The following is a 15,100-nucleotide window of genomic DNA, read 5'->3' as shown; positions in this document are numbered from 1 at the left end:
AAATGATATTCAGCGGCATCTCTTCCTTTTAAAAAGAATCCTATGGAAGGGCAGGGGAATCAGCAAGACACGGCTTTGCAGTGATGTCAATTTCTTTTATCTTTATTTCCTCACAGCTTCTGTTGCAATCCAGCCGTCGGCCGTGGTGATAGAGGACAAAGAGAGTACATGTGACACCCTGCTCATGTGCATCGTCACAGTGTTGAGCCATGGCCTGAGGAGCGGAGGGGGTGTGGGCGATGTCCTCCGGAAGCCATCTAAGGGGGTATACAGATGCATTTCATAATTCTTGTTCACCTGACACAGTTCATACTCCTGATGGATCATAAGAAGGAGTGGATGGGGCTTTTAAACTGTTGATTCTGTGATGTGATATGATGTCAATCTCCTCAGATATATGCAAACATTCTGGTGGTTGAGACACTCAGAAGCTATTCTTCTACCAAATAGTACATATGAGTCAACATTATTTTTTTGAATCATTATCTTGAAGCATGGTATACTGTATGTACAACCCAACAGTTCAAACCAAGTCGCTTCGAACAGATATAACTCTAGTGCCTCTGTCTTTCAGCAGAGTAGGTCACTTCAATCATGCGAGCCGAACACCATCCTTTATCACTGCTTACAAGACTTGTTTGTTAATCACCAAGTCGTGGATCAACAGCATGACCTGCCTCACCTTATGAAAGCCTCGCTTACACCAGTTTTCATTTTCAATTACGCCTGCTTTTCAGTTACAAATAAGAGCGACTTGCGCGGAACTGGACACAGAGGGCTCTGAGTGACTTGTGTCCAATAAACCGGTTTTCAACAGCTGCCAGGTGAACATCATGAAATTAGTGTTTTGTCAAGCGCTTAAATGAACAATAGTCGAAATGCTTCATGTTAATTCCAGACACAATCGACAGTTTCAAAGTTGTTAAATCCACATCTGTGTTAATGCAGAATGGGTGATTTGCATATTTTAATAAATATAGTCACATATAAACATTTATTATGAATTATGTATATATTATTTTATTTTTTTAAGTGTTGAGTGAGAAGCAAATTACATTTTGTAATGTATTATTTTACTATAACACGTAAGTAATTGAGTTACAGAAAGTTAATTTTAAAATTAGGGGGTTTTTTAAGGCAAAAAGTCCATAAACAATGTCACATCAAATCAATAAATATAACCGTTGATGTTGCCATGGTTGAGAGATGTGAAGGGGATATATGCAGTTTGACATAATAATAATAATAATAATAATAATATAGCAAAAAGGATGTTCATTCCCGTTAAAAAAATATACACAGTTCAAGTGTTGTCTTTTTGTAGCTTGATTTGGTGCCACTGTACTTAGTTTTTGGTTTCAGTACTGGAGAAAGGCTATATTTTCTTATCTACCATGCCAGTCACAACCCAGACAAGCTGAACCACTGAGAATGTGCATCTGCGAGAGCCAGTGGACAGGTGTCGGCAGCACTTCTCAGAGTACAACTGGAATCCCGCACCTTTGTTTCAGGAGCTAGAGTAGATTTTCTAAGCCTCAGTTGGTAGCTGTCAGACAGCTGAAATAGTCATTTAGGAGCTCCATTCAGGAACTGCAGATTTGGTTGTACCATGATAGCTTTCACAGTATTATGTTGATACTAATCCATACTTGCACTTGATGAACAAGAAGCCATAAGCCAAACTCGTGATTTTGTCACGTGTTACATTTGGGTTGATTTAGCGTCTATTGTTTTCCCCCCACAGGAGCCTCTTTTTGCAGCCAGAGTGATCTACGATTTGCTCTTCTTCTTCATGGTCATCATCATCGTCCTCAACCTGATCTTTGGTGTCATCATCGACACATTTGCTGACCTGAGGAGCGAGAAGCAAAAGAAGGAGGAAATCCTCAAGACAACGTGTTTCATCTGTGGTAAGAATCCATGAACTCTTCTGGTCACTGGGTCAATGTTACGTATTACAGTTTTTTTACTGCCAGTTAAATTTTGACTACAGAGGTCAGCATTTTAGGAGCTTTTATGTGATGCCGTCATCATCATGAAACAATAAACCATTTAATTGCACCATTTTTTTTAGATTAACCACCAGGTACCACTGTTCATATTGAGAAACTTCAATGACAATTCAATAAAAAAAAAAATCAAATAACCCGAAAAATAACTAAATAGGAAAACAAAACAGTGGTGTTTTCTCTTGCAAGTAAATGCTTAGTAAATGAGCCAAATGTCACTGTATATTCACAGCTCCCGGAGACTTTTTAAAATAGAAGCGGAGTTGGCTGTAACTTCTCGGGTTTAGTTGCAGCTCGGCATCTCTCTGCTTCTGTCTGCATGTTCACATGAGTGTTGGCATGTTGGCGAGCTAATGGCTAATAAAACACCCAGCATTCAATGAGCAGCAAGCTAAAGATGCAGACTACAGTAGCATGCTAGCCATAATTTCACAGTCAGTGCTGCCACTGTCCTGACTAAGGGCATGTATCAGTTTAGTACTGGACAATAAATGAACAGGAGCCTAACTAACCAGCCAGAATTGGTCAGGAAGTCCAGGGGTCGCTGCTGTGCTCCTTGTTGACTAGTGCGTTCAGCTGGCATGTTATTGATACCATGCCAGATTAGAGTCCTATCGAGATACTACGTTTGAGTATCGATACTCTTCAGACTATTTATGTGTTTGACAACTGTACTACAGTTATGACAGTCGGTTAGAAGACTGTGTTAGTACTGTTGTGAGTTTTCTCACCAGACATCCCATCAGATCATATCAGACATATCAGTGTCATGCTCGAGGCCAGGGGACCAAATCCGGCCCATATTGTGACTGAATGTGGCCCACTGGACCTTGAAATGTGAATAATCGAGGTGAACTTGATTGAATTTGAGCTAGGAGGAAGGATGATGTGTGTCTTTTGTGTACCTTGTGCAGTGTGACATGGTTGTAAATCCACTAAATTCTTCATCTAGGTTTTGTTTTGAAAAAACCCTAACTGAAACTGTTCGGCTGTTAGGCTATCTATCTATCTATCTATCTATCTATCTATCTATCTATCAACCTATCTGTTGAACCTAGCAAGATAGTCGCCTCTGCATCATTTTTTTGTTCAATTTTATGTTTTATATTGATCACAACTTGCTCCTCCCTTAACTCGAGAAAGCTTCAAGATTGACTGGTCATTGCTTTGAACAAAAAGAAGCACATTAAACCTGCAAATACTACTGTAAAGACTTAGTCATCCAAAACAATGTCTGTCTCTCAGCAACACTCCGAACGCCTTTTCTTCCCAGAATGAATGTCGTCATGGGAGGTGGTGTGCAAGAAGAGTGACTCCTTCTGTTCCCTTATATGTCTTGGCCTCACTGAAGTCTCGAGTCTTAACCACCTAAAACTAATATTGTTTTGTGAATAATGCTTGCTTAGCAAATCTCATGGTTACTTTTCTCTTTTTTGCTTTCATCTCTTCATCTAATGTGTAAACGTGTGAATTTATGGGTACATCGGTTTCACACACATGCTGTGTACGCGTGTATTATCCTTCCTGTTTTGTTAGTGTCTGTGGGCTCTGTGTGTGATGAGTTTTGCCGTGTCTCTCAGGTCTGGAGCGGGACAAGTTTGACAATAAGACGGTGACCTTTGAAGAACACATCAAAGTGGAGCACAACATGTGGCATTACCTGTTCTTCATCGTCCTGGTCAAGGTGAAGGATTCCACTGAGTACACCGGGCCGGAGAGCTATGTGGCTGAAATGATCCGCGTAAGAAGGTTTTCTTTCACTTGAATTCATGCGCCTGAAAGCGGTCCATCATTTTATTTATTTAAGGAAGACTTTCGTGATGGTTAGATTTTTTTTCTGATCAGATTAAGGATCAGAAGTCTACTATTAGTTAGGGTCATAATCCTTTGACCCCAGCTAAGAGTTAACCACTTCAGTGGGCTTCGAGGATGAGGAATTCAACTTTCCAATTGGTGTTAATCCTATGAGGCAGCCTTGGCTGCCCACCCCTCTCGCCCTTTGCACACAACCATGCGACACAGTTTCCTTTATCTGTTGGCAATTCCTCAACAAAGTTACTATCACTGATCACCCTCCTCCATGCGTCTTTACATTGGTATTGGAATTAACCAGTATATCCACTGGGGTGCAGCCCATCGCGAAGAATTTCCGTCTTCCAAATTTCCGTCTTCCGAATTTCCGTGTCTCTCATTATAGTTACGTATCGGAAACAGCAACACTGCCCCCACGCTTTCCGTGGGGTACTGCTCCGTTTGCTGTTTCATCCGTATCTGTAAGGTTTGTGGGTTTGTGCAGAAATATGGACAAAATGAAGACAGATGGCTCCATCTGTAGCCGTATGTAACGTTGACCATGAAGCTCTCCTGAACCCAAATGAATTGAATGCATGTATGACTTGGTGTGAGATTAGTTTCTCATAAGGGAATCAATATAAGGAAAAGAAAATATATTAATCTCCTAATATAAACTTGAAAAGTTTGTTGAGGCACAGATGAAAATTATTTTTATTTTATTTTATTTTCCTTCACACATTTTTATAAAATGAATTAATTTAACCAATTACCTTTTTAGCTAATTATTCAGGAAATGTATTTACTCAAAGAATTTAAGTAAATTTCTTTTATGCCTCTTGTGCCGTGACAGTCATACGGCAGGTATTTCGATATTCTAGGGGAGCTTTGTACATTAATAAGCAGTTAAGATTTGTCACAGTTTCCTGACACCTGTCTTGAGCCGCTTAACAGCAAAGGTCACCAATGATCCCTGACTGACGCAATACCTAAGCAATGAAATGTCAGTAGGAAGTCCTTACTTAAATATCAATGATATTTTTACCTATATGTTTACGTTTAGAATATTCCGATGTGAGCAATTATGCTGGCTTACACTGCTGTTAGCATCGTCGGTCATGTGTTACATTATTGCTGAATGTTAACGTGGTGATTCGACCCCATTAAACAATTACCTTATGACTACAAAACACTCCTATTAAACCACATTAAATTGAGATACATAACGATCATGGAAATGCAAACGCATTCATGTGTCCTATCAGTTTGCTTGTCTTGTCGTAGGAAATGCATGGTGGGCTGTTTGAGTGCTACGTGTGATACTGAGTACACAGTAGCTGTAACGGCGGCAGGAAAGCCCCATCCTATGAGGTGGCCGCTTCCCTGACGCACTTCAGCTGCAGTTCTGACTCAGTTCCATTCTCCATGCCCTTTGATGAGCACTGGTCATGTTCTACTTCCTTTATCCTGCTCACCACCTCACAAACTGTCATGAGTTTATCCTGAAGTTCAGAAGTAACGCACTCGTGACCCGCTTCACCCATCAGCAGACCCACTTTTATTTCACTTTGCAGGTCACTAAGCAAGCGTTTGATGCGACGGCTTCAGGCTGTCGCCTCAGTTATCTGCACCGATATTTTTTTTTCCATCCTACTTATTACATCACTCACAAAGATTCTATTTATTCTTGATTATCAGAGACATGCTTGCAAAGAAAGTGTGACTAATGACTGTGGAAAGGTCAGACATTTTTTTGTCTGCATTGATCAACACTCAGTCCAACCATGAAAAAAAGAAAAAAGAAAAGTACATAAACCCCATTAAAACCTGATTTAACAGTGTTTTCCCAATTATGCGCAACAAATTGTTGTAACTGACTCTTTACAAGGGGAGTCTGTGGCGAGTTTGTCTCAGACAGTATTCTCCTTCACTCTTAACCTAACCTGTTTATGGCATCCATGAACCTCATTTACTGCCGCTGTCTTTTCCTGTTCCGGGAATCTCCATTTCTAACACTCTTCATCCCACACCTCCGATGTTGCTCCTTGTGTCTGTACCATCTGGCCTCCCTAACTTTGTCTCCACACATCTCCCCACAAGGTACTCTCTGGTCTTATTGATCCCGATGGCAACACCATCAGACACATTTAACTCATCTTCAGGGCTTTGCTTGAAACACTCATCAAAACAAAAGCTATTTTTTGAAATGACTTATTGATATTTTGTTGTGTAATATTCCAGTGTAAATTGTTGGAAAATTACAAATAACACATTGGTCACTATTTACAACCTTTGTTTTTTTAGTTATGTATTGGTTCTCTCTTGCAACTTTGGTTTGTAATTACTGATTCATATTTTATTGTATGTTGTCATGAGTTTGCATCAAAAATTGACGGTCGACTCAGTTTGGTGAAATCAAAGTCAAATTTACTATCAAAGCAACTGATTTAGAGACAGTTCTTCAACTCTTCTTATCTCAACCATGAAGTTGTAACTTTGAGAAACTGGGTTTTTTTTATGCTTCGGTTAAAAAGCTGTTCTGGTTACTGGCTGATGTCAATCTCTCACCAGTGAGTGCAATGACTCCCAACTGATTCACTTAAGAAGCCTTTTTCAGATAACATTTTGTATCTGCCCTTCATCTTTGGTCACACTTTTGACATGAAGGTGGAAAGGTTCATCCAGTATAATGTGCCTCAGCCACTGTCTTGTGTGATATTTCTATTCTTGTGTGGTATTCAATTGAGAATTAAAACAACTTAATGTTGATAAGAAAACCTCAGTTTTAAATGGTGCACTGCAAAAGAAGTGCACGGCAGTTACCTGCATTTTTTTAAGTCTGAGTGGGTTCTGAGCTGCGGTGGATGCGTAGTTCATCACCACAATAGGGGCACAAGTTATAGGCTTGATCAAAATCTCAGTGTCAGTGAGAAGTGTCTAGATTTGGGCTTCAAATACTGTCGCGTAGCTTCAGTTTTAGGTTGTTAGTTGTCACAGCAACGCGAGAGGATGTGATTTGTTGATTTAAGGGAATGTCATTAACATGACAGGATAGATGTATTGCTCATCGACTGTGTGCACGCGCGCACGCTTGCAAGTTCATCTATATTCTTTTCAGGACATTGTAAGGTTTCTCATTGATATAATGCTTTCCTCAGCCTCTCACTCTGAACCGAACCATCCCACACAAAATGCTAACCTTAAACAGAACTCTTAGCCAAACTTTAACCCTCTTATAATGACATAGTTATTTTAAGTTTTCATCCTTCTACTTGCAGGCTTTTATCTGAAAACTTGTAAGACGTGCTCCGTCATTGATTCTGGACTTCTTTAGATAGTTTAGTTTAGCCACCCATCATCACAGAGTCGACTCTGCTCAGTAATTTAGTTTTGAAGCCAAAACAGGTGACCTACATGAATTGCATTGACTCGATGAAAATACTTTTGGGCGGTGCCATACGACACTCCATACTAAACATGCGATACTAGCAGTTAAGTGTTCATGAGCTGCTGCCACTAACACTCTCCATCTGTACTGTACCTCTCTGACTCATGCACACGTCTATCCCTGGTGAGCGACTCTGTTGCAAACAGCCAGTGCACGCGACATGCCCTCACCCCGGACACTACTACAGAGCATCAGAATGAGAAACACCCTGCTGCGTCTACTGTAGTTTCTGGCCTCAGTGTCATGTGTATTATCAGGAGCGCAATGTTAAGTCTGTTCCTGCCACACTATCCCATCTATCTCCAATAAACAAAGGTAATTCACACGTTTCCATCAGTTTTTAAAGATGAATTTCAGTCAACTTAGTTTGCTCTCTTCTCCTCGAGTGCTTGCCTCAAAGGTGGCCTTCTTGCTGACATCCAATGGGATTCAATTAAACAATGTTTCCTCACCGTTTAGCATTGTGCTGAGACGGAGTGCCTTTCCTAGGCAGCACCCACACGGGACGAGCCACGCACGTGCAGACCCCTTAAGGCATCCGTCTCAATACAAAGCACAGAAGACCAGAAGATCTTTTGTTCTGTGCCACGCCTGCTGGTGACGGACCTTTTCGTCAATTATTGTCCTTGTTATCAAAACATCTGAAGCAACCTTTAAAGGTGCGGAAAACAAGAAACTAATCTTTCTCATTCAACTGGTCACAGAATGATTAACAAGCAACTGAGGGAACACAGTAACACCAATGATCATTGTGCTTCATGTACAATAAATAAAGCCATTGCTGACCTGGTTATTGAACAACTATGCTAAGACGACAGACATAAAAACAAATAGTTCCTCACAAGTATTGGGGTTGGTCAAGTGTTGCTCGGTCACACGATCTCAACACCAGGCTCGTGACTTTGATTGGACCCAGTCATACCATTTATTTGGATTGAAAGAAACACTGGAGCTTTACAATGAAGCCATCTGTGAATTGAATCCACAGTGAAACTGTGAAAATTGGGAGGCTGCTTAAAGAGCCCTGCACCCAGGGCATGCGGTGAACTGATAGATCACATAGCTTTCTATGCACTGTTTTCTTTAAGGCGTTCATAATGGGGTGCTCATGACTTCTTCATGGTCGTGGAATTTCCTGGAGGGACTATATTGTGTATTCACCACCCATCTTTACTGGAAACAATGCAACAGCTTTAAAATACTGATCCCATTTCATGGCTACTTGATACAGATGGTGTCAAATGGTAAGACTCTCAAGCTCTTCACCTTGAGCGCCAAATGCATTGGGTTGTCTTTTAAAGGGATGCACCCCAAAATCGAAGACGTGTTCAGAGAAACAGAAGGCTTGCTTCTCGGAGACATTTCCTGACATAGGTGTTGTTCCTAAAGTTGGTGGAGGAACAACTGTGCGATGGCAGATGGAAAGTTGCTTAAATGGTTCTGAGTTTCCATCATTAGAAAAGGGAGAGAAAGTACCTGAAAGTCCCGGGCTGTTATAAACCAGTTTATGATACTTTGTATTATGAAGCATAAGCCGCTGTGCATGAAATAACTAGCTTTTTCTTCTTCGGTTATTGGTGTCACCACCATCGTCCGTTTTTTGAAAGGCTTTCTGTTGAGCTGTTTTTGGCTGTGAAATGCTTTGATTCTAATGTGATCCAATTTCATGTAGTCTTCACGTGTCCAGTGTCTGTGGCAAAGTGTGTCTAAGGCAACCAAATATTTATTTAGTCAGCGTGAGAGAAGTCTTCCTCGTTTCCATTCAGTCGCCTACACAGTGGTCGTGGGGCTGATGGGAGCTCTCTGGCAGATTCTGTTGTGAGTGTAACCACACAGCATCCTGTTTCTGTGTCACGGCCCCGAGCTCTTAATAACGAAACATCCACTTCCGTCATTTCCACTGAAGTGCCGTCATGTGTAGTCAGAAGTCGTGGCTGCAGTTTACTGGAAGTGGTTTTGCTTGTAAACATTGCCGATGGAAAGAGGGCGTGGTCACTGATAACACGTCATTAAACAAACACGTGCAGATTTGCCTAAAAACACCATCCAGATTGTGGCTATTTTGAGCTTTCTGACCGTGTTGAGACAAACCACTTCCACTCCATGTTTTATTACCTGCGTGACGTGGAAGAGTAGATACTACAGACACTACAGCTGGAACTTTAGTCGCCTTGAAATTGCTTTGTGGGGCCTCGGGGGCCTGAGCAAGTTGCTTGTCGTGAATAAGCCATTCCTTTTTCTTGAAGCTTCATGAAGCTTGATTATGCCATGTAGTATTTTTAATATTCATATTTTAAATGCATATCATTGGATAGTTGTTTTCTTCCTTATTTCTATCTGGGAAAACATGTATTTATGTATTCTGTGGCCCCAGTGTGTGGTTCAGGTTGCAGGTCGCGGGTAATTGGGTCAACATGTCTGAAGTTGCCCAAAACTGTGTCCTTGCGTGACTTGCCTTGTGATTCCCCGTCTGGTGGCCTTTAACCCTAAAAACTTGGGTTTGTGGGTTAGACAGGCACCTCACATGAGCTACCTTAACCATGGGACTTTTTAAGAAAATCTCACTTCCTTCTAGCACTTTTGATTTTCTTCCCACAGTGCTCTCTTAAAGATAGAAGTCATCACATGAAGGGGGCAGGGTTGCCGAGATGAATGTCAGTCAATGTTGACACTTTCACATGGCTTCAGGCGGAGGCTTCGCTCAATTGCAAAGGCATGCGGGGTCAAGCTGCGGAGGAAGCCTGAGGGGTCATAGGTTTGTTGCTTTTTTAACAGGTAATTTCACAGACTTGGATTTGAAAAAAATGCAAATTTTAATAAATGTTGATCTCAGCATCGATACAATCATTATCACCCTCATCTTCCCAACAGTCAGCAGCATCTGACTGGTGCTGTCCTCAGCGCCCCCATCACCTGCATCGCTTTATAATCCCAATTCTAATCCTCACTTTTCCAGCCGTTAATCCGACCCCTATGTTTATGTTCTGAAATTCTAACTGTGCACGAGTTCAAGTGAAATGTTCTTTTTTCCTCTTCTGCAATGGTGACTTCTGGTTTCTTGAAAGACAGTTGTGGTGGCGTGATAATACGTTTCTCGGTTCTGATGACTCTTCCAGAACTGCTGATTTTCACAGAAACTTACTACCCAGTTACTTACAATTAATCCTGCAATTCTCAGTTCTCTGTAATTATCACTCAGCATGTGACACATGGTTGTTTTCTTCATCCGCGACAGATGTCAACCCTTCTATGAGGCCGCTTGTTGCACGATTCCACCTCCCCAATACAGTACAACGCAACCTTGAGTCACATACCAGAAGAATCATGACACAACTAAACATGCTGCCTTGTAAACCCGAAGCAGCCATTTAAAGCAGTAATATCTACGTCGCAAAGTAATCCAAGTTTGTTTTACTGATCACATTTAGACTTAAATAGCATAAAATGAAAATAAAAAGCATATATATATATTGTGATAATACGTTTAATACGCTAATATATATATATATATATATATATATATATATATACTTTTTTAAATATTAATTCCACATATTGCTGCTTAGTTGATGTACACAACTGATGTCAAGACGTGTCAACTCATCACATGTGATGAGTTATGGCTAATAATATTCTTACCGTTGTTGTTTTTGTGCTGGTGTCTGTTCAGTCATGAGAAAGACGACACATAATTCAGCAGGAAACACGTCATGTCATCTGAATCAGGAAGGTCCCTCCAGAATAGTTTTCATTGAGCCTGTCCCCATCCATCACACTGAGAGGCTCAGGCTGTTCCTCATGCCAGTTTACTTTGGGCGGAATAGAAAAATGAAGAATTTCATCTATATCTGTCTTAAATAGTTTTCATCCGTCAGTGACTTGTAGTGATGCTACAGGGTTGATTTCTGCCTCGGGTGTTAACGTGTTTTTCAACCTTGCCTGCTGAGTTGTGTTGTAGTCACATGGTCCATATGTTGTCCAGGATCACAACCTGGACTGGTTCCCCCGGATGAGGGCCATGTCCTTGGTCAGCAGCGATGCAGACGGCGAGCAGAACGAAATCCGAAACCTGCAGGACAAACTGGAGTCCACCATGAAACTGGTGTGCAACCTCTCCGGTCAGCTGACGGAGCTGAAAGAGCAGGTCAGTGCCGAGTGCCGTGCGTTTGTCATCGTGGTGGCAGCTCATTTTTAAGAACAAAAACACTGTTCGTGACGTCGCACAGGTTTTTCTTTAACAGAAAAAATATAATTGCGCAACAGACACTTTGACTTAACTGAAATGATAAAAATATCTTTTTCCTGGAAAAAAGAAGTTACTGTGAGAGGAAGTGAGTGATACTGAGACATCTTGACCCAGACACAAGACGCTGCAACATTCATGTTACACACACATGCATTTATCGTCACATAACCGAAATGTTGCTCTCGCACTTTATCCCACAGACCCGCAGTGAAGCCGCATTTTCTGTTTCATACAGATATTAACAGAACAAAATATCAACTGTTATGAAGTATTTTTCTGTGAACATTTTGTAGATAGTCTCCAATAATACATTTTTATGTTGCTTTTGATGCTGTATGAAGGCTGAAAAATGTGAATTTGAAACAGCCAAATGGTGCAGCTCTTTTTTGGCACCAATATAAAAGGAGAGTATTTTGATGCCTGATTTCAGTCAGTGGATTCGGACGTACCCACCCCCGTCTCTGAAGTGGCATTAAAGAAGTAGGTCAGTCTGCTGAGGGGGCGGGGCAGGTGCACCGTTGGTGCCTGGTCAAAATGGCGGATGGAAGAGGCACAATTGTTGCCCTTTAGCTAAAAAAGAAAGAGAAGAAACGCACAATCCAAGATGGCTTCCCCAAACATAAAGGAAGTCGAAGTTCTGAATCAACAAACACGTGCTGTGAATTTGTTTCCTCTCTTCATCTGGCTGCTTCTCTAGTTGTAAACGGAGCACACGCCTAAGAATCCTTTTCATCGACATCTTGGACTTTGTTGACAAGAAATTTAGGCTATGATTGGTTCATATGTCGTAAGAAACTAGGGCTGCAACTAGCGACTATTTTGATACCTTAATGACTAATCTGTACGAGTGTGAGACTTTGTACTTGAATTTTTGCTGCTGAAAATGTGGTATGAAAAGCGCGTGTCCTTTGTGAAATGGTCCAATGGTATTTTTCTCCTCTAGCTGTGGAGTGTTAGTGTCGCGACTAGTCAACCTGTTGGTGACCAAGTTAATCTAAATGCATTTGACGCATAGTTTCTCTGTGGTGTGAATGTGTGTTTAAATAGGATTTTTTACATTTTGGGTTTTTTTTTTTTTTAAATAATCTGTTTTGTGGTGCATTTTTCAAATATTTTTTACCACGATGACAAAAAAATGCCTTTTGTTGTTGTAGATTTTCTTCAGATCGGTTCAAAATAAGTACAAAGTAAATAAATTCATTGCATCCACCACATCGCCGAGGCATCAGCGTGACCCTTGTAATACACGTTTGAATTTAAAAGTCAATTGTCATTGCAGCCTCATTTGTTTTTCCTGCTATGATGTTTAACTTGCAACAAATGACTCATTCACTTTTTGGAACTTTGATATTTCTTCTCAGTAAGTTTCACTTTTAGTGGCTGCTGTCGTCAGAGTAAGCAGAGCGTATTGATCACTTCTTTTTTTTTTTTTTTGAGGATGAACAGTCAAAAAAAACGAGACAAAGTTGGAGAATAACCAGGATCCCATGTGTGTTCTCACTGTCTGCCGCGCAGATGACAGAGCAGAGGAAACAAAAGCAGCGCATCGGCCTGTTGGGACATCCTCAGCACCTGAACCCTCAGCAGCCCGCCTGAGTCGGACGGAGCCACGTGAAACGGCTGCTGTGAGTGTGACTTGCATCTGTAGGGAAATGTAACTGTAGTAGTCCATCAGAGAATGTGTAGCTAACCCGCTGGCAGGCGTGCTGCCGCTCACCTGGCCTCCTCTCTTCTGTCTCTCCCGGTGCCAAATCACGCGGCTTTGTCATAACTAGCCTTTTATGGTTCTACTTGAAAACAACTGAATTGGCAGTTTTAGTTTTGGAGCAGATATTCGTGTATCTTATTCTCAGTGTTACAGGTTTTTCTATATTGTGCAATATTTAAACTTAATAAATATTAAGTTCATCCGAGCATGTCTTATATGTGCAGAAGCCTGTTGCATCGACTTGAGCCGTAGTTTCAATTAATATAAATATTTATTCTATTATTATAGAGGGCTATTGAAATCACTGCACTTGTTATGTTTGCAAAAACAATGGAATACTATTGCTTTTGTTCTTTTGAATTTCTGCTTTTTGCTTTGTACTTCTGCGAGGGTTTTTTTCTCAATACAAATTACAAATTCCAAAGCATTAGGCTTATTTTTTCTTCTTAATGTGTCATTTTATTTTATACTATATATTGTACCCCTAAAAAATAGTCCGTATTCTTTTGTTTTTTGTTTTGTTTTTCTCCTTTTTTTTTCACTTTACTGAAAAGTGCTTATTTTATTTTTCTGAATTTTTAATTTTATATATATATATATATATATATATATATATATATATATATATATATATAGTAAAATCAGTTGTCATCTGCATTTAATTTGGGGGTCGGAAGCGAAGCTGTCAGTTGTAGAACGACGTGACGCTCGCGCTCATCTCTCCTCAATTTCAGATCAGAGCGTTCCTTCATAATTATTCATTTTGTTTTTCAATTCTGAAAAAAATGCTTTTGAGTGTTTGCTTAAGAGAACAAAATCTAATCTATCAAGTTAATGCAACTGTCTTCAGTATATATGAACGTGTTTGTGAAGGGGAAGGTGAACATTTATTGTCTTATTCAACTTATTTAGAGATTATATTAAATGAATCGCCTTTTGACGGACAAGTGCAAACCTCTGTGCCAACTGCAGCTCTAGAATAGTGTTAGCAATATTTAGCATCCTTAAGTGTTTTAACTCGTGACTTTCAGGGACGCTCAGTATTTCTCCTGCAAGTCAGTAAGATTTTCATATTTATAAGCTTTATGTTTCTCATTTATTTTACAAAAATGTCTGTTTGTGCCTGTGTTGCATCTTTTATTTATTTATTTTTGATCAAACACGTGCTGCGTGTATAGATGTTTATATTGTTAGAATATTTAACTACAGTGTAAAGAGTTGTGGCTTCATTTTTGTATAGAAAATGTGACTCAGATAAATGCTAGGATCCATTATGAATTTGTATATTATGTAGAAAGCATTGAATAAAATGATAATAAGACCCTTTACTTTGTGTTCATTTATTGTTTTGACTCTTACAGACGCTTCACCCCGTGTCACGACTGTGTTGATGCCGTCGGCACGGCAACCAGCTCAACAGCAACACAATCTGGGCGTATTAATAATCCATTTAGCGTAAATCAGAGTCGAGGTCTGACAGATGCTTTAGTGAGGAAGTGTCATGCTTTTACACTCATTTACTGTTCAGTGAATGAATCACACGTTTCACTCGTATTTGTTTGAGGGGACTAAAGTCTAAATAAGAGGTGGGCAGTTACATTTCCTAAAAGGCCACATTAGAAACTGTCACAGTTGTGAGGGGCCATCATGCCAAAAGAAAGACAGCGATGACTACAAAACATGACGGGAAAATATCCCAAATATATGCTTAAGTAACAAGGACAAAACAAACCTAAAAAGATAAATGTGACTAAGGATATTAAGAAGAGTAAACATACCATGAGACCTATTGAAATATTTCATTTTACATGCACTTCATTTGAATATATACCAACTATGGACTAGATGTTCAAGATAAAAAGGAAATTTATTTCAAAATACATTTTAGGACAAGAAAA

The 15,100-nt window shown here is 40.1% G+C and overlaps 1 protein-coding gene across 5 annotated transcripts in view; it reads left to right on the top strand.

The window, feature by feature from the left end:
- itpr1b (inositol 1,4,5-trisphosphate receptor, type 1b) overlaps positions 1-13,837 on the top strand; it is a 71,830-nt gene extending 57,993 nt beyond the window's left edge. For all 5 annotated transcript variants that reach the window (XM_053869269.1, XM_053869268.1, XM_053869266.1 and 2 more), the window contains 5 exons: positions 117-265; positions 1,745-1,910; positions 3,590-3,750; positions 11,231-11,392; positions 13,010-13,837. In XM_053869269.1, coding sequence (XP_053725244.1) covers positions 117-265; positions 1,745-1,910; positions 3,590-3,750; positions 11,231-11,392; positions 13,010-13,090 — 719 coding nt within the window. In that variant the 3' untranslated portion in view covers positions 13,091-13,837. The remainder of the gene's footprint in view (positions 1-116; positions 266-1,744; positions 1,911-3,589; positions 3,751-11,230; positions 11,393-13,009) is intronic.
- Positions 13,838-15,100: the final 1,263 nt, after the last annotated feature.

Source organism: Synchiropus splendidus, chromosome 6 (assembly GCF_027744825.2).
Source record: "Synchiropus splendidus isolate RoL2022-P1 chromosome 6, RoL_Sspl_1.0, whole genome shotgun sequence".
NCBI lineage: Eukaryota > Metazoa > Chordata > Actinopteri > Syngnathiformes > Callionymidae > Synchiropus > Synchiropus splendidus.
Note: the sequence above shows the minus strand (reverse complement) of the source record. Positions and strands in the feature narration are given on the sequence as shown.